Source organism: Balaenoptera physalus, assembly GCF_965194825.1.
Source record: "Balaenoptera physalus genome assembly, chromosome: 1".
NCBI classification, from domain to species: Eukaryota; Metazoa; Chordata; class Mammalia; order Artiodactyla; family Balaenopteridae; genus Balaenoptera; species Balaenoptera physalus.
Window position 1 is genome coordinate 97,428,672 of NC_138882.1, and position 17,963 is coordinate 97,446,634.

At 35.4% G+C, this 17,963-nt stretch overlaps 2 protein-coding genes across 18 annotated transcripts in view; one reads left to right on the forward strand and one right to left on the reverse strand.

The window, feature by feature from the left end:
• ST7L (suppression of tumorigenicity 7 like) overlaps positions 1 to 17,963 on the forward strand; it is a 153,761-nt gene that overhangs the window by 25,484 nt on the left and 110,314 nt on the right. For all 16 annotated transcript variants that reach the window (XM_082458587.1, XM_082458579.1, XM_082458573.1 and 13 more), the window contains 5 exons: positions 6,501 to 6,655; positions 8,144 to 8,241; positions 8,673 to 8,787; positions 11,010 to 11,082; positions 12,015 to 12,117. In XM_082458587.1, coding sequence (XP_082314713.1) covers positions 6,501 to 6,655; positions 8,144 to 8,241; positions 8,673 to 8,787; positions 11,010 to 11,082; positions 12,015 to 12,117 — 544 coding nt within the window. The remainder of the gene's footprint in view (positions 1 to 6,500; positions 6,656 to 8,143; positions 8,242 to 8,672; positions 8,788 to 11,009; positions 11,083 to 12,014; positions 12,118 to 17,963) is intronic.
• Positions 648 to 17,963, reverse strand: part of WNT2B (Wnt family member 2B) — an 80,408-nt gene continuing 63,092 nt past the window's right edge. For both annotated transcript variants that reach the window (XM_082459584.1, XM_082459583.1), the window contains one exon: positions 648 to 6,250. In XM_082459584.1, coding sequence (XP_082315710.1) covers positions 6,216 to 6,250 — 35 coding nt within the window. In that variant the 3' untranslated portion in view covers positions 648 to 6,215. The remainder of the gene's footprint in view (positions 6,251 to 17,963) is intronic.

Genomic DNA, 17,963 nt, shown 5'->3' on the forward strand with positions numbered 1-17,963 from the left:
TGTTGAAAATATTTAAAGGCAACTGTATTAGCCAGTGCTGCCAGGATCAAGGGATAACAACTAGGGCAAACAATAGACAAACTAGAAAGCTTGGGAGGAAAGGCTGGGGAATGAGAAATTTTGGGAAATAAACGCTTTTCAAAGCTTCCACATATTCCTGGGAATCTCAAAGGCTCCACACATGCCCAAAGTTGGGCACCTGCTCAGAAAAGATTTGAGAAGACCCTAAGCTCTCATGTGTGTCTGACTTTCAGGTTCTGCACAAACAGAAAGTGAAAGCTAAGGCAGAGTTTTAAACTGCCTGACTGAACGTTGAAGGTATGCCCCAGTACACACACAGAACCCATCTGCAAAGACTTGCTTTTTGTTTTGTTTTTGGTTTCAGGTGTTTAGGGCAATCTCTATCCAATCACTGACTAACCATTAAGCTAAAGGAGCAGACACTTCACTGGTCACTCATGACAGAATACAAACTTTACAAAATCAGTTCAGAAAAGTCACAACTGTAAGCAACAACAATAATCTCTGGGGAGGAGGGGAAATCTGACTTCTGGAGTTGCTAGATTATAATATTTAAAATTTCAAGTTTTCAACAAAAAAATTATAAGACATGCAAAGAAGCAAAATATGCCCTACACAGAGAAGCCCAGACTTTGGACTTTCTAGATAAAAACTTTAAATCAACTATTTAAAATATGCTCGAAGAGGTAAAGGAAACCATGTATAAAGAACTAAAGGAAACCATGAGAATTATGTCTCACCATTAGAGAATGTCAGTAAAGAGATAGAAATAATAAAAAAGAACCAAATAGAAATTCTAGAGTTGAAAAGTATAACTGAAATTTAAAATTTTCTGTAGACGTTCAGCAGCAGATATGAACAGGCAGAAGAAGGAATCAGCAAACTTGATTTAGGTAAAAAATAAAAGAATGAAGGAAAGTGAACAGAGCCTAAGAAACCTGTGGAACACTGTTAAACATACCTGTGCATAATGGAGTCCCAGAAAGAGAGGAGAGAGAGAGCAAAAGGGGCAAAAAGACTATTTAAATAAATAATGGCTGAAAAGATCCCAAATTTGACGAAAGATATGGATCTACACATCCAGGAAGCTCAATGTACCCCAAGTATGACATACTCAAAAAGACATCCACAATGAGACACATTATAATCAAGCTTTCGAAAGCCAAAGGTAAGGAGAGATGCCTGAAAGCAGCAAGGAGAAGCAACTCATCACATATAAGTGATCCTGAAAAAGATTAAGAGCTGCTTTCTCATCAGAAACCATGTAAGGCAGTGGGATAACATAGTCAAAGTTCAAACAAAACAAAACAAAACAAAACTGTCAGCTTAGGATTCTATGCCCAGCAACCCTATCCTTCAAAATAAATGGAGAAATTAAGACATTCCCAGATAAACAAAAACAGAGTTCAGTGCTAGTAGACTTGTCCTACAAGAAATGCTACAAGGAGTCCTTCAGGCTGAAATAAAAGGATACTAGACAGTCTTGACTCCACACTAAACAATAAAGAATGCCAGTAAAAGTAACTACATAGGCAAATTAAAAAGTCAATATTGGGGCTTCCCTGGTGGCGCAGTGGTTGAGAATCTGCCTGCCAATGCAGGGCACATGGGTTCGAGCCCTGGTCTGGGAGGATCCCACATGCCGTGGAGCAACTAGGCCCGTGAGCCACAACTACTGAGCCTGCGCGACTGGAGCCTGTGCTCCGCAACAAGAGAGGCAGCGATAGTGAGAGACCCGCGCACCACGATGAAGAGAGTGGCCCCCGCTTGCCACAACTAGAGAAAGCCCTCGCACAGAAACGAAGACCCAACACAGCCAAAAAATAAATAAATAAATAAATAATAAAAGTGTTTTTAAAAAAGTCAATATTAATTTTGGGGGGGTTTGCAGTTCTTTTTATTATATGATTTAAAAGACAGCTGTGTAAAACAGTCATTATAAATCTATGTTGATGGACATACAGTTTATAAAGTTGCAATTTGTGACCATAACAACATAAGTGATAGGGGGAAGAGCTATATAGGGGCAAAGTTTTGTATACTATTGAAACTAAATTAGTATTAATTCATACTAGATTGTTATCAGTTAAGATGTTAAATGTAATTGTTAACTGTTAACCACTAAGAAATAACAAAACAAATGTGATAAGTAATAAGGGAATCAAAATGGTATACTAGAAGATATGTATCTAACACAAAAGAAGACAATAATGTAGGAATTGAGAACAAAAAAAAAGGACATATAGAAAACAAATAGGAAAATGGCAGAAACATTTCCTTCCTTATCACTAAGTACTCAAACAGGTAAATAGATTAAACTCTTCAATTAAAAGGCATTGATTAGCAGAATGAATAGGGAAAAAAAAGTAGTCCAACTATATGCTGTCTACAAGAGATTCTTTAGATACAAAGACCCAAAGAAGTACAAAGTAAAAGTGTGTAAAAAAGTATTCCATGCAAATAGTAATCAAAGAGAGCTGGAGTGGCTAAACTGGTATCAGACAAAATAGACTTTAAGACAAAAACTTTTTACAAGACAAAGAATGACATTATATAATGATAAAAGAGGTTCAATTCATCAAGAAGATATAATAATTATAAACTTATATATGTCTAATAACAAAATGTATGAAGCAAAAACTGACAGACTTGAAGGGAGAAATAAAGAATTCAACAATAATAGTTGGAGACATCAACACCTTATTTTCAATATTGTATAGAATAACTAGACAAAAGATACACAAGGAAATAGAAGACTTGAACAACACTATAAACCAACTGGACCTAACACATCTATATAACACTCTACCCAACAACATCTCAAGTGTACATGGAACATTCTCCAGGATAAATCATAATTAGGACATAAACAATTGTCAGTAAACTTAAAATGATTGAAATCATATAAACTTCCCACCCTCACTACAGTGGAATGAAATTAGAAGTCAATAACAGAAGGAAATCTCGAAATTTCACAATATTGGAATATGTGGAAATTAAACAACTCTTAAACAACCAGTGAGTGAAAGAAGAAATCACAAGATAAATTAGAAAAATACTTTGGAATGAGTGAAAATGAAGACATAACATACCAAAAAATTATGAAATACAGCAAAAGCTGTGAGTGATCAGAGGAAAATTTATAGCTGTAAATACCTTCATTAATAAAAAAGAAAGATCTCAAATCAAAAACTTAACTTTATACCTTAAGGAACTAGAAAATGAAGAGCCAACTAAACTCCAAGCAGAAGGGAGGGAGTAATAAAGATTAGAGTGATATAAACAAAACAGAGAATAGAAAAACAATGGAATCAGTGAAACTAAAGGTTGGTTTTTTTTTAAAAAAGATCAACAAACTTGACAGACTTTAAGCTAGACTGACCAGTTAAAAAAGAGAGAAACTCAGCTTACTTAAAATCAAGAATGAAACTGGGGACATTACTACTGACCTTAAAGAAATTAAAAATACTATAAGAGAATACTATGAACAATTGTATGCCAAATTGGCTAACTTGGATGAAATGGACAAATTCCCAGAAATGCACAAACTACCAAAACTGACTCAAGAAGAAATAGAAAATCTGAATAGACCTATAACAAATGAAGAGATTAAGTCGGTAATTTTAAAAATTCCAAACAAAGAAAGCTCAGGACTAGGTTGCTTCACCACTGAATTCTACCAAACTCTTAAAGAAGAATTAACACCAGTCCTTCTCAAACTCTTCAAAGGAATAGAAGAGGAAGCAATTCTTCCTAACTTATTCTGTGAGGCCAGTATTACTCTCATACCAAAACCAAAGAAAGACATGATAAGAAACAAAAACTACAGACTAATATTCACTATGAATATAGATGCAGAAATTCTCAACAAAATACTAGCACACCAAATCCAGCAGCAGATTAAAAGGATTATACACCATGACCAAGTGGGATTATCCCAGAAAGGCAAGGGTGGTTTAACATGTGAAAATCAGTCAGTGCAAGACATCACATTAATAGAACAAAGGACAAGACCCACACAATCATCTCTGTTGATGCTGAAAAAGTATTTGACAAAATCCAACACCATTTTATTATAAAAACAAATAAGGAATGTAAGGAAACTTCCTCAAACTGTTAAAGGACATCTATGAAAAACCTACAGCTAACTATGTACTTAAGACTGAAAGTCTGAAAGCTTGCTAAGATCTAGAATAAGGCAAGAAAGTCTGCTCTTGCCACTTCTATTTATTTTTTTAAAGTATTTATTTTTGGCTGCGTTGGGTCTTTGTTACTGTGTGCGGGCTTTCTCTAGTTATGGTGAGCAGGGGCAACTCTTTGTTGCAGTGCATGGGCTTCTCATTGCGGTGGCTTCTCTTGTTGCAGAGCACAGGCTCTAGGCATGCGGGCTTCAGTAGTTGTGGCTTGCGGGTTCTAGAGCACAGGCTCAGTAGTTGTGGGGGCACGGGCTTAGTTGCTCTGTGGCATGTGGGATCTTCCCGGACCAGGGCTCGAACCCGTGTCCCCTGCCTTGGCAGGCGGATTCTTAACCACTGCACTACCAGGGAATCCCACCACCTCTATTTAACATTGTACTGGAGGTGCTAGCCAATGCACTTAGGCAAGAAGAGGGGGAAAATGGCTTTCGTATGGGAGAGGAAGAAATAAAACTATCTCTGTTCACAGATGACATGATCTTATATATAGAAAACCTTAAAGAATCCACAAAAAAACTATTGGAGCTAGTAAAAGAGTTCAGTAAAGTTGCAGGAGACAAGATCAACCTAAAATCAGCTGTTTTTTTATACAGTAGCAATGAACAATCTGAAAAGGAAATTAAGAAAACAGTTCCATTTACAATAGCATCAAAAATGTTAAAACACTTAAGAATAAATTTAACCAAGGAGGTGCAAGACTTGTACACTGAAAACTACAAAGTATTATCAAAAGAAGTTAAAGAAGACCTAAATAAATGGAAAGACATCTTGTGTTCATGGATTGGAAGACTTATTATTGTTAAGATATCAGTACTTCTCAAGTTGATCTACAAATTCAGTGCAGTCTCCATCAAAATTTCAATTGACTGTTTTGCAGAAATGGACAAACTGATCCTAAAATATGGAATTACAGGAGACCTCAAGTAGCCAAAACAATCTTGAAAAAGAACAAAGTAGGAGGACTCACTTCCTGATTTCAAAACTTACTATGAACCTACAGTAATTAAATAATAAGAATAGCCATCTCGATTAATGGAATCAAATTTAGAGTCCAGAAATAAACCCATACATCTATGGTCAATTGATTTTTGACAAGGGTGCCAAGACCATTCAGTGGGGGAAAGAATAGTCTTTTCAACAAATGGTAACAGCTAGATAACCACATACAAAAGTATGAAGTTAGACCCTTAACACACACCATACACAATTAATTAAAAATTAAAGACCTAAATTTAAGAGCTAAAACTATAAAACTCTTAGAAGAAAACATAGGAGCAAATTTTCATGACTGTCAATTTGGCAGTGGTTTCTTAGATATGACACCAAAAGCACAAGCAAAAAAGGAAAATTAGATAAATTAGACTTCATCAAAATTAAAAGCTTTTGTGCATCAAAGGATACTGTCAAGAAAGTGAAAACGCAACCCACAGGTTGAGAGAAAATATTTGCAAGTCATATTTGATAAGGGGCTAGTTATCCAGAATATATAAAGAACTCTTATAACTCAATGACAGAAAGACAACCAATTAAAAATGGGCAAAGGACTTGGAATGTCTATTTCTTCAAGGAAGACATACAAATGACCGAAAAGTACATAAAAAGATGCTCAGTGTCATTCATCATAAGGGAAATGAAAATGAAAAACACAATGAGATACCCCTTCACAAGAGGCGTTTAACAGCAATAACAGAACAAAACAAAAACAAAAAATAGAAAGTGTTTATGAATAACCAAAATTTATTACCAAGTTTAAGCTCATACTGCTCGCCACACGACAGGCCAATAATCAAGAGATGAGTTGTTGGGCAAGGAATAATGACTTAATTCGGAAAGGCAGCAAACCGAGAAGATGGTGGGCTCATGCCCCAAAGAACCATCTTGCCTGAGTTGGAATTCAGTCTTCTTTTATACTAAAAGGAGAGGGAGTAAAATCAAACATTTTCTGGTTCCCATCAGCCTCCAGAGGGGATGTGTTAATTTCTGCCTCCCTGCAGTCATTCACAGGTGGGCCTGGTCAAGATGTTTCCTGTGAGCTAAACAGAAGTATTTTAGCATAATGCTCATTACCTGGGAGGCAGGGTTCTGAGAGATGGGTCATTATATATAACTTAAGCTTATAGGCAACATCCCTATAGTGATTAATTTGTAATAAAATACAAATGTTCTTCCCTATTACAGAAAGTATAGGAAAAGATACGGAAATGTGATGTAAAGGGACATACCCCAAAGAAAATACTTGTTTAACCATTTTACTTAAAATTGCCTTGCTTGCTTTCTTTATAGCTGTGCTACTGCATATGTTCTACTGGCTGAGGAAGAAGCAACAACTATTGTAGATGCTGAAAGGTTATTTAAACAGGCACTCAAGGCAGGAGAAACAATTTACAGGCGGTCACAACAGTGCCAGCACCAAAGTCCTCAGCATGAAGCTCAACTGAGTAAGCGAATTTGAACTAATTTTCCCCTGTCTTTTAGTTCCTGCAACTGCCTGTTTTATGTGTAAAACACAAAACAAAAATTTTAAAAAACTTAATACTTAAAAGTTAGCTACTTTTCATAAGAGATAACACATTTATTCAAATCAGCAAGACAGAAATGTATATTAGCTAGAGAATGCTTGTGGAAGGGAACAGATCTGCTCTGGTTATTGAGAGATGTGCTGCTCTGAACTTAAGAATAATTTATTTCATGCGAGAATTGGGCTGGTCATTGGAGAAACACAACTCAAAAATATTCAAGATTCAAGAGAACCTTCTAGTGATGATAAGCAGCTATTACCTTTATCCTCACCCTTACCCAAGCAATAGTAGAGGTATATCATTTGGTTTGCTCTTCAGACAGTATATATCTCCATACAGTGCCAGGGAGTGGCCCTTCAGCACAAAACCAGCCTTACACTTGATATTGACTATTTCTTTGGTGGTTTTTTCTCTATGACGTGTTTGAGACCATATGGGTCATAGCAACTGAGGTCCTTTCTTTCCACTCTCAGGCATACTCTCCCAGTTGTGATCGAGACACTTTTACCAAAGATGTTAGAATCTGTAATGCTGCTGCTTCCTGCTATTTTGTGTGGCCAGAGGGCTTTAGTTTCATGATTTTGGCAGATAGTGGGCAATAAATTGAGATATGTTTATATAATGCATTATCTGCTGGGAGTTAAGTTCTAAATCTTTTGTTTGTGTAAATTAAAATTAGGATAATGTTTTCTCTCTAAACTAAATATTGATGTATATAGTATGTTTCATTAATGCGTGTTGTTATAACACACAACTGTGGGAATATGTAATTTTGCAGTCTGGAACTAATGAAACTACATCTGTAAAAAAGTCATGCCATTTGTCCTTATATAATCTCAGATATAGTTATGAGATAGTTCCAGAAATATTTGTTAGCCCTTTCTAGAAGTAGTTTTGTAGTTTGTTAGTTACTTGCTGTTGACCAAAAATTTACGCTAGCATGGAAATTTTGTTTTGAATATCTTTTGTTTGTCAGCTAAGATAATAGAGAATATTAAAATAGTAGATTGTTCATGCAGAAACTCAATAATGTTATTTCTTCCTATTAATGTATGTCTTTTATTTTAATAGTAAAATCTACTTGCCAAGTATACACAAATTACTTTATATATACTGTACTCAGATTACTTAATGTTAGAGGCAAAAGTAATTCTATATATATATTTTTTTAAGCTTTTAATATAAAAAACTTCAAACATCTATAAAAATAGAGCAGTATAATGAACCTTCATTCATTGTTCATCACCCAAATTCAACAATTATTAATATTCTTCCATTCTGACACAATTTAATTTTAATTGAACCTCCCAAAGTAAGCAAATAAAATTAACGGATAATATGTTAATGAAGTAACAGGTCATAATATAAAAGTGATAGCTTGGTGTCATTTGTTGTTTTTCTAAATAGGGAGAGATACCAATGTACTAGTGTATATTAAAAGAAGACTGGCAATGTGTGCAAGAAAATTAGGAAGAATAAGAGAAGCAGTAAAAATAATGAGAGATGTAAGTAAATTTGATGACTCAACCTTTATCTTTATTTCTTCAAAAACAAAATGTGTTTTAAGTTGCCAGTTAAGTTAATGCAGAATCACTATGTGTTTTCCTTTTTTTTTTTTTTTAACATTGATTGATTGATTGATTGGCCGTGCTGCCCAGCTTGCGGGATCTTAGTTCCCTGACCAGGGATCGAACCCCGGGCTCCAGCAGAGAAAGTGCCGAATCCCAACCACTGGACCGCCAGGAAATTGCCCAGAATCACTGGTTTTTTTAATTGGTAGTTTTATAACAAGATATTTATTTAATATACATAGACTTCTTAGAGGTTGAGTCTCCACAGTTTTAAGAAACAAAAGAATTTCTGCCTCAGTGAATCTGATTCAGCTCTATTGAGTTCCTTTTGTATAATTTTAATCTTTTTTCTTTTTAATATACAGTTGATGAAAGAATTTCCTCCTCTTACCATGTTGAACATCCATGAAAATCTCCTAGAATCACTTTTAGAATTACAGGCCTATGCAGATGTCCAAGCAGTTCTAGCAAAATATGATGGTGAGTGATAATTCTCTTAGTTGATAGCATGGTTAAAGTATTTTTTTTCTATTAAGTAATCATAAATGTGATCCTACTCTGGTATTTCTGTGATTTTCTCTTTGCATTCTTACCAGTCAGTATCTAGTATCTGTGGATACAAGTTGCTATTAAGTATCTTCTTTTTCAGTACTTTTGGTAGCAAAAGTCTGCAAGGAGGAACTTTCCTTCTCTCAAGATGTATTCATTTGTTTATTGAGCGCCTAATGTGAGTGAGGCGCTTGGAATACAGTGGTGAATAAGAAGACATGGACTTAGCCCTCGTAGAATTTACCATTTAGTGGAACATACAGACAAATGAATAGTAGTTATATTGAGGCATGGCGTGTTAGGTGAGGTAATAGAAAAGTATGGGGTGCTATGCACTTCATTTGTTTTGGAGTGACAGGGAAGGCTAACAGAAGTTGCTTAGAGTATATATAAGAGTAACTCAGAATAACATTTTACAATGCTTTTTAGTTACAAAGTGTAATTTATTATCTCATCTGATCCTTATAACAATCTTGTGAGGTGGTAGGACAAGTACAATATTTTTACTGTTTCCGTTTAGTAAATAAGAAAACTGGAGTAGAAGAAGGTTAAGTGATTGGGTAAGGTCTTCTAGCCAGTAAGGGGCAAGCTTGAACTTAAATTTAGGTATTCCATTTGTTTGTTTACTAGTTTCCCAACAGTAAGTAAGAAGTCAGTATATGTTGGCTATTTTTATTATTATACGATAACAGTGCCAGTTTACCACAAATGGAGTTGGGAGAATTTTTGAGAAGCATAGCCTTTCTCCTCATTCTGAGTGAGGCATCAGCTTTTAACCCCAAGCTGAAAACATCCTAACTAGCATAATATTTCTAGTCATATCTTTCACTGTATTAGAACACATATAAGTCACTTATTCACACTCTCCTGTTGTAAGCTCCTACCCATTAGCTTGGGAATCTCCATGACTTGGAAAGTTTGAAATGTGTTACAATTGGAAAGAGAAGTTTATTTCTTTTAAACATCTGGAATTCTTAGGAAGTGCTTTAGAGTAGTATAGGCTCATGGAGAAATTTGTGAGAAATTCTTTCCATATGTTACTTATCAGATGCATGGCCTGCTTATGATACTTACGATGAACAAGCTTAGGGACTGAATATGAAACATCAGATAGGACCTATTCATTAAAAATAAAATAAAACTAGCAACTTGGATATGCTTCTGTGTTTTCAGTTATTTTTATGAGTCCCCAGTTTTTACCCTTCTAGAATCCTGAAAAAGTTAAAAGCAAGTTTACTTCTTTAGTTCTCCATTTGCTGGTATAACTCTGGAATCTGGAAAGAGAGTTCTGTAGTCTTACTCTCCCAATAACATTATTTTGGTCATTCTTTAAGAAAGAACTTATATAATTAATTTCATTGTAGTTCTCAATTTCTTTTTATTTTATAAAAAATCATCATTTAAGAAAATGTAGAAAGTGCAAAAACATCGGAAGAAGAAAAAAATGAAAACCACCCATAATTATATCACCTGGATTTAACTACTATTAATTTTTTTAAACATTTATTTATTTATTTATTTAGGCTGCGCTGGGTCTTAGTCGCGGCATGTGGGATCTTCGTTGTGTCACGCAGGATCTTTAGTTGTGGCATGTGGGCTTCTTAGTTGCGACATGCGCACTCTTAGTTGTGGCAAGCATGTGGGATCTAGTTCCCCAACCAGGGATTGAACCCGGGCCCCCTGCATTGGGAGCGTGGAGTCTTACCCACTGGGCCACCAGGGAAGTCCCATTAATTTTTTTTTTTTTAATCTTAGTTTTTCTCTGTGAATAGGTGGAGTTTTTACATAGTTCTATCTATGCAATGGCTTTTACCTTGGATAGTATTATTATAAGCAGCTTCTTATAAGCATTTGTTGAGTACTTTTTACCATTGTATGAGGGCTTTCACAGACATGGTTTAATTTAATCTGTGCTAGAAAAGTACCATTTCTCTATTTTGGGAAAACTGAAGTTAAAGAAGTTGCTGCTAGTTCAAGGATGCATAGCTGGTAAATAGTAGAATCAAGATTCAAACTCAGGTTTTCCAATTATATGTCCATGTGCTTTTACTACTAAATTATATCCATTAAATTTGAACTATGAATTATTCTTATTAGAAATTGTCTTAAGATATTTTTGTGATTCTTACCTAAATTAAAAATTATTATTATAGATATAAGCCTTCCAAAGTCAGCAGCCATCTGTTATACAGCAGCACTATTGAAGACAAGGACTGTTTCAGATAAGTAAGTAGTTATGAAAACTATAATAGTTTAGAAAGACTGCTAAACTCAATATTGTTTTTCATCCACTGACTTTAAACAATGCTTTTGTTTTTCCCTACTTCCTGCTGAATAACCCTTGATCTTATGGGGCTTAGAAGCTTCTTACTATGTGTTGTGGAAAGAGCAAGGTTTTTAGAGCTAAGTAAACTTGGGTTCAAATTCAAAGTCTACAGCATACCAGCTGTGGAACTTTGGTCAAGTTAATCAGTTTGAGTTTCTTCGTTATCTGTAAAATGAGAATAATAATACTGTAGGGTGGTTGTGTGAGGATTATATGTGTTAAATGACCAAAGCAATTCTAGATAGAAAGTACATCCAGTACATAGTAGCTCTGATGGTAATGGTAAGGTGTGTGGTAGGGAAATAGGTTTCATGTTATCTGTTTTGAGATTATAATTCTGAGTTATTCTGATTTCCTTGTATTTTTGGCTGTCCTTAATGAATTTCTCTTTATTCCACAGGTAAGTTATTCAGAAACCAACCAAATGGCAACTGCTTTCTTTCACCTTAGATTACTGTGGCTTGATATGAATTAGAATGGACTGTTCACAGTCTGTGAACAGTGAAAATTTGATAAGAATGTACTTCTATTTCATGAGATTCTCTAGATGTCCCTGTGTAGCATTTCTTATTTTATTACTTTGCCCAAAGTGTGCCTTTAATGGACTTCTGAAGGCTTTCTTCACCTTAACTTGAAGATTTCCATTTCTTATGCTGCCTTCCTTTATATGTTGAACCAAAGGCTTTACTTTTATGTTTAGTAGCTATTTGGCTTTGACTTTGGCCATCACCAGAAACCTCTGATTTAGGGGGCTAGATTATGATCTCAGTTAATTAATTGATTAAAATATTTATTTAAATATTTATTTCTTCATTTTGTGGTTTTCTTACAGATTCTCTCCAGAAACAGCCTCCAGAAGAGGGTTAAGCACAGCAGAAATTAATGCTGTGGAAGCAATTCATAGAGCTGTGGAATTTAATCCTCATGTTCCAAAAGTAAGAAACTTTATGATAGAAATACTATTTTTATTTAAGTTAATCAAATTGACAACAGCGTATAGACCAAAGTTTGGGTCTCCGTAATTTGAGGCAGAATTGTTTTAGTCTGCTATATTTTGATGCTTAGTGTTTGCCCTAAAGGGGATGTTAAAAAGAATTTAGAAAGGTGGATAGGAGCAGTATTTCAGTATAGGCTTTATAATTGCTGTCAAAATAAAATTTGATGTACAATATGTTCACTTAGCTGTTCCTTTTACTATAGTTATAGAGAAGAAATAAAATGGCTTGGTCCTAATAAAAGATCATTCATATTTCAGACCATTAAATCAAATTTCCTGTTACTATAAAAGGTTTTTACACTAGACAGATGCTTTTGAATGAGGGCTGGGTAGACAAAGACTGAAGACAAATAGATTAAAATAATCAGTGTTAGGAAACAGATGTGAAAGTTCCCAGAAAAACTGCTGAGTTGATGTTTATTTAGTCCCAGATGAACTGTACTCATCTCATTTGTCTTAATGTTGTACACCTTGCAGACATACAGATCATTGGTTAATCTTTGTGTGTTATAACCCAAGGTGAAATTTTGGGTTTTAAAAACAATGCCCCAAGTTAGGGAGTATAGAATATTCAAGAATATGCCTTTATTTAAAAGAGTAATTGTAACTGTTGATTCCAGTATAATATGTTAGTGGAATTTGGAAACTAGTAAACATTAAAAGATTAACCTCTAAAAAATAATCTCGAAGAAATTCAAGTTGTAAGTCTGTTAGAGTAAGTAAAGACAGAGTCAAGAATATTACTGAAATCTAAGGATGAGAGTCAACAAATATTTATGCCATTCTCTCATTAAGTGAAACTGGTCCCATAAATTTCAATAAAAATTTTAGTGTGAATTGTAATACATATACAGCAAAGTGTAAAAAACAGAAATGTGTATCTTAATGATTTATTTTAAAGCAAATGAGTGGAAACTACCACTGAGGTCAAGAAACAACATTGTCAGCCCCCAGAAACCCACCTGCCCTTTCCCAATTACAACTTCTTCCCTCCTACCTAAACGTAACCACCATTCTGACATTATGTTTATTAATTCTGTTTTTCCTTCTTTTCTTATATTTTTAGTCTATACTTTCCCTTTATTGCTGGCTTTATAAAACAAGTTAAGGAATTGTCCCTCTTTTATCATTCTCTGGAATAATTTGTGTAAAAATTAGAATTATTTCTGCCTTCAATGATTGGAAGAATTTGCTGATAAAGCCGTCTGATTTTGGATTTTTCTTTGTGAGAAGAATTTTCATTACAAATTTCATATATTTAAATTTATTTTATTTTATTTATTTTTGGCTGCATTGGGTCTTGGTTGCTGTGCGTGGCCTTCTCTAGCTGCGGTGAGCGGGGCCCACTCTTCATTGCTGTGCGCAGGCCTCTCATTGCGGTGGCCTCTCTTGTTGCGGAGCACAGGCTCTAGGTGCACGGGCTTCAGTAGTTGTGACACACAGGCTCAGTATCTGTGGCTCACGGGCTCTAGAGCACAGGCTCAGTAGTTGTGGCACACGGGCTCAGCTGCTCCGTGGCATGTGGGATCTTCCTGGACCAGGGCTCGAACCCGTGTCCCCTGCATTGGCAGGTGGATTCTCAACCACTGTGCCACCAGGGAAGCCCTCATATCTTTAATAGTTTAATTACAAATTCAATTTCTTAAACCATTCCATAACTATTCACATTTCTTGTTTCTTCTTGTGTTAGTTTTTGGTAAGTTGTATTTTTCTAGGAATTTATTACGTCAAAATTTTCAAATTTATTGGCATAAAGATTTCATAAAATCCTTTTATTAGCTTGTTAATATGTGAAGAATCAGTTGTAACATCCATTTTTTAATTCATAACACTGGCTACCTTTTTTTTTTTGCCCCTCTATTGGATTCCTCAGGGATTTATCAATTTTATTAGTCTTTGTGAAGAACCAACCTCTGGCTTTGTTGATCTTCTTTGCAATTTGTTTTCTGGTTCATTCATTTCTGCTCTTTACGGCCTTCTTTCAACTTTCTTTGACCCCATTTTATTTTTTTTATTTCTTGTATCTTCTTTTTTTTAAATTATTTTTGGCTGCGTTGGGTCTTCGTTGCGGTGTGCGGGCTTCTCATTGCAGTGGCATCTCTTGTTGCAGAGCATGGGCTCTGAGTGCACAGGCCTCAGTAGTTGTGGCACGTGGGCTCAGTAGTTGTGGCTCGCAGGCTCTAGAGCACAGGCTCAGTAGTTGTGGCACACGGGCTTAGTTGCTCCGTGGCATGTGGGATCTTCCCGGACCAGGGCGTGAACCTGTGTCCCCTGCTTTGGCAGGCAGATTCTTAACCACTGAACCACCAGGGAAGTCCCTCTTGTATCTTCTTATAAAGGTATTTAACTCATTAATTTTTAGTCTTTCTTTTTCTAACATATCCATTTAAGTCTATAAACCTCTCTCTAAGTACAATTTTGACTGCATGCTATAGCGTTATTTTTTTTATAATTTAGTTCAAAAATATTTTCTAATTTCCACTATGGCTTCCTCTTTGATTTAGAGGTATATTTATTCCATTTAGACGTGTATTTCTTAATTTTAAAACATATGAAAATTGTCTTTTTATCAATGATTTCTGACATAATTGCATTGTGGCCAGAGAACATACTCTGTGTGATTTCACCCCTTTGAAACATTTTTTAATTCTTGAATTTCTATTTATTTTTCACATCTCTCATATTATTTATAGGTTTGAATTCTCTGCCAAAAGTTTAAATATAATCTATTATCTCTTTGAAAATAAAGTAGCTATCTTAAAGTCTTTCTCTGATAATCCCAGTATCTAGAACGTCTCTGTATCTGTTTTTAATATCTGTTTTTTTCTGCTGCATCATGTTCATATTGTCTTTTCTCTTATGCCTGATTTTCTTTCACTATGTGCCAGATATTTTATGTGAAAAATTGTAGAAATAGCTTAAAATCTCAGATAATATTATATTCCTTCATAGAGGATTTTCCTTGCCCTTAGATGCTTGGAAGAAGCATTGGTAGGACAGGATCACCTTAATTCAGTTTCAGGGATTGAAACTTTCTGATCTACCCGGATGACTTGAAACTGGACTGCAGTCCATGAAAGTTTCAGTTTATTTCTGGTTCACCCTTATTCCTAAAATGCAGCCTTTCAGAGTCCCAGTCCAATCCTGAGGGTTTTGCTAGGCTCTCACTCTTGACAGGTCTTGGACTTCAACTTTTGTTCCTGTAGCCTTATGAAACTGGCAGAAATACTGAACAGCCTCCTAGCTATCTTTTCCAGAATTGTCAAATGTCCCTATAGTGAAAGAAGCCCCAGGTGTGGCTTACTTCTCTGCTTTCTGCCGTCTTTGGACTGTGGCCTGGTAATTCTCTACCCTTTGTTAATTCTCTGATGTATTTGATTCAATTTTTAAAAATTGACGGCTTTTCTAGCTGTCTGGGAGGGTTCATCTGAGTTACCCAGTCTTCCATTACTGGAAGCAGAGGTCTAAAAATACTTGTATATGAAATGCTCTGCTCTCTCATGCTGCAGAGTGGTTAAGAGAACGGATTCAGCAACTAAACTGCCTACATTTGAATTCTGGCTCCACTACTTCCTAGCTGTATTACCTTGGACAAGTTACTTAACTTCTCTAGACTTGAGTTTCCTCATGTGTAAACTGGGGATAATATTCCCTACCTTTTAGAGTTGTTATTAAGATTAAATGAGTGCATATCTTTAAAGTGCTTAGAAGAGTGCCTAACACGTAATAAGCTTTACAGAAGTGGTTGTTATTGTTATTACCCAGGATGGGATGGAAATCTGTTCCTTGTGTGAGAAGATAAGCAGCAGTTATTAATCAGAACTATTCAAATTAAATACACCATTGATATCTAAAAATTTTATTTAATTCCCACTCAAAATAACAAAATAGGGATTGTCTCTTCCCTGTGGTGGTTCTTTTCTGCTTTAAAAACCCTCTTACGTAAAATGTATTCTCAGCAGTAACAATTCTTTTTTTTTTTTTAACATCTTTATTGGAGTATAATTGCTTTACATTGGTGTGTTAGTTTCTGTTGTATAACAAAGTGAATCAGCTATACTTATACATATATCCCCATATCCCCTCCCTCTTGCATCTCCCTCCCACCCTCCCTATCCCACCCCTCTAGGGGGACACAAAGCACCGAGCTGATCTCCCTGTGCTATGCAGCTGCTTCCTACTAGCTAGCTATTTTACATTTGGTAGTGTATATATGTCCATGCCACTCTCTCACTTTGTCCCAGCTTACCCTTCCCCCTCCCCGTGTCCTCAAGTCCATTCTCTACGTCTGCATCTTTATTCCTGTTCTGCCCCTAGGTTCTTCAGAACCATTTTTTTTCTTTTAGATTCCATATATATGTGTTAGCATATGGTATTTGTTTTTCTCTTTCTGACTTACTTCACTCTGTATGACAGTCTCTAGGCCTGTCCACCTCACTACAAATAACTCAATTTCGTTCCTTTTTATGGCTGAGTAATATAGTCCATTGTATATATGTGCCATATCGTCTCTATCCATTCATCTGTCGATGGACACTTAGGTTGCTTCCATGTCCTGGCTATTGTAAATAGAGTTGCAGTGAACATTGTGGTACATGACTTTTTTTGAACTATGGTTTTCGCAGGGTATATGCCCAGTAGTGGGATTGCTGGGTCGTATGGTAGTTCTATTTTTAGTTTTTTAAGGAACCTCCATACTGTTCTCCATAGTGGCTGTATCAGTTACATTCCCACCAGCATTGCAAGAGGGTTCCCTTTTCCCCACACCCTTTCCAGCATTTATTGTTCATAGATTTCTCGATGATGGCCATTCTGACTGGTGTGAGGTGATACTTCATTGTAGTTTTGATTTACATTTCTCTAATGTTAGTGATGTTGAGCATCCTTTAATGTGTTTGTTGGCAATCTGTATATCTTCTTTGGAGAAATGTCTGTTTAGGTCTTCGGCCCATTTTTGGATAGGGTTATTTGTTTTTTTTGATATTGAGCTGCATGAGCTGCTTGTGTATTTTGGAGATTAGTCCTTTGTCAGTTTCAGCAGTAACAATTCTGATGGTGTGCATTGTGCATTGGTTTTCAAAAGTACTGCCAGAGCCACATGGGTGAGGGGAGGGTAGCGGAAATCCCAGGCATTGCCCAATTTATAAAAATAAATTGTTGGATATGTAATATATATTAACCTTCATATTGAATCTGTCTAAATAATCTTTGATGCTTCTAGTGATACTTGTTTTGAGTTTAAAAACCTACACACACATATAGTGAAATACTCCAAAATACTTCTGAGAGAAATTAAAGAAGACCTAAATAAATGGAGATATATACCATGTTTGTGGATTAGAAGACTAATTATTGTTAAGATCACAGTTCTCCCTAAATTGATCTATAGATTAAATGCAATTCCTATTAAAATCCTAGTAGACTCGTTTGTAAAAACTGACAAGCTCATTCTAAAATTTATATGGAAATGCAAAGGATCTAGAATAGCCAAAACCATTTTGAGAAAGAACAGTAAGGTTAGAGGGACTTATACTACCCAATTTCAAGACAGTTTTAAAGCTACAGTAATTAAAATAGTATAATATTGGCATGAAGGTTGAAATGTAGATCAATGAAAGACAATAGAGAATCCTGAAATAAACTCACATAATTTTGGTCAGTTGATTTTCAACAAGAGTTCCAATGCAATTCAATGGGGAAAGGATAATCTTTTCAACAAATGGTGCTGGAAAAATCAGGTGTCTATATGAAAAACAAACAAACAACCTAGACCCTCTCCTCATG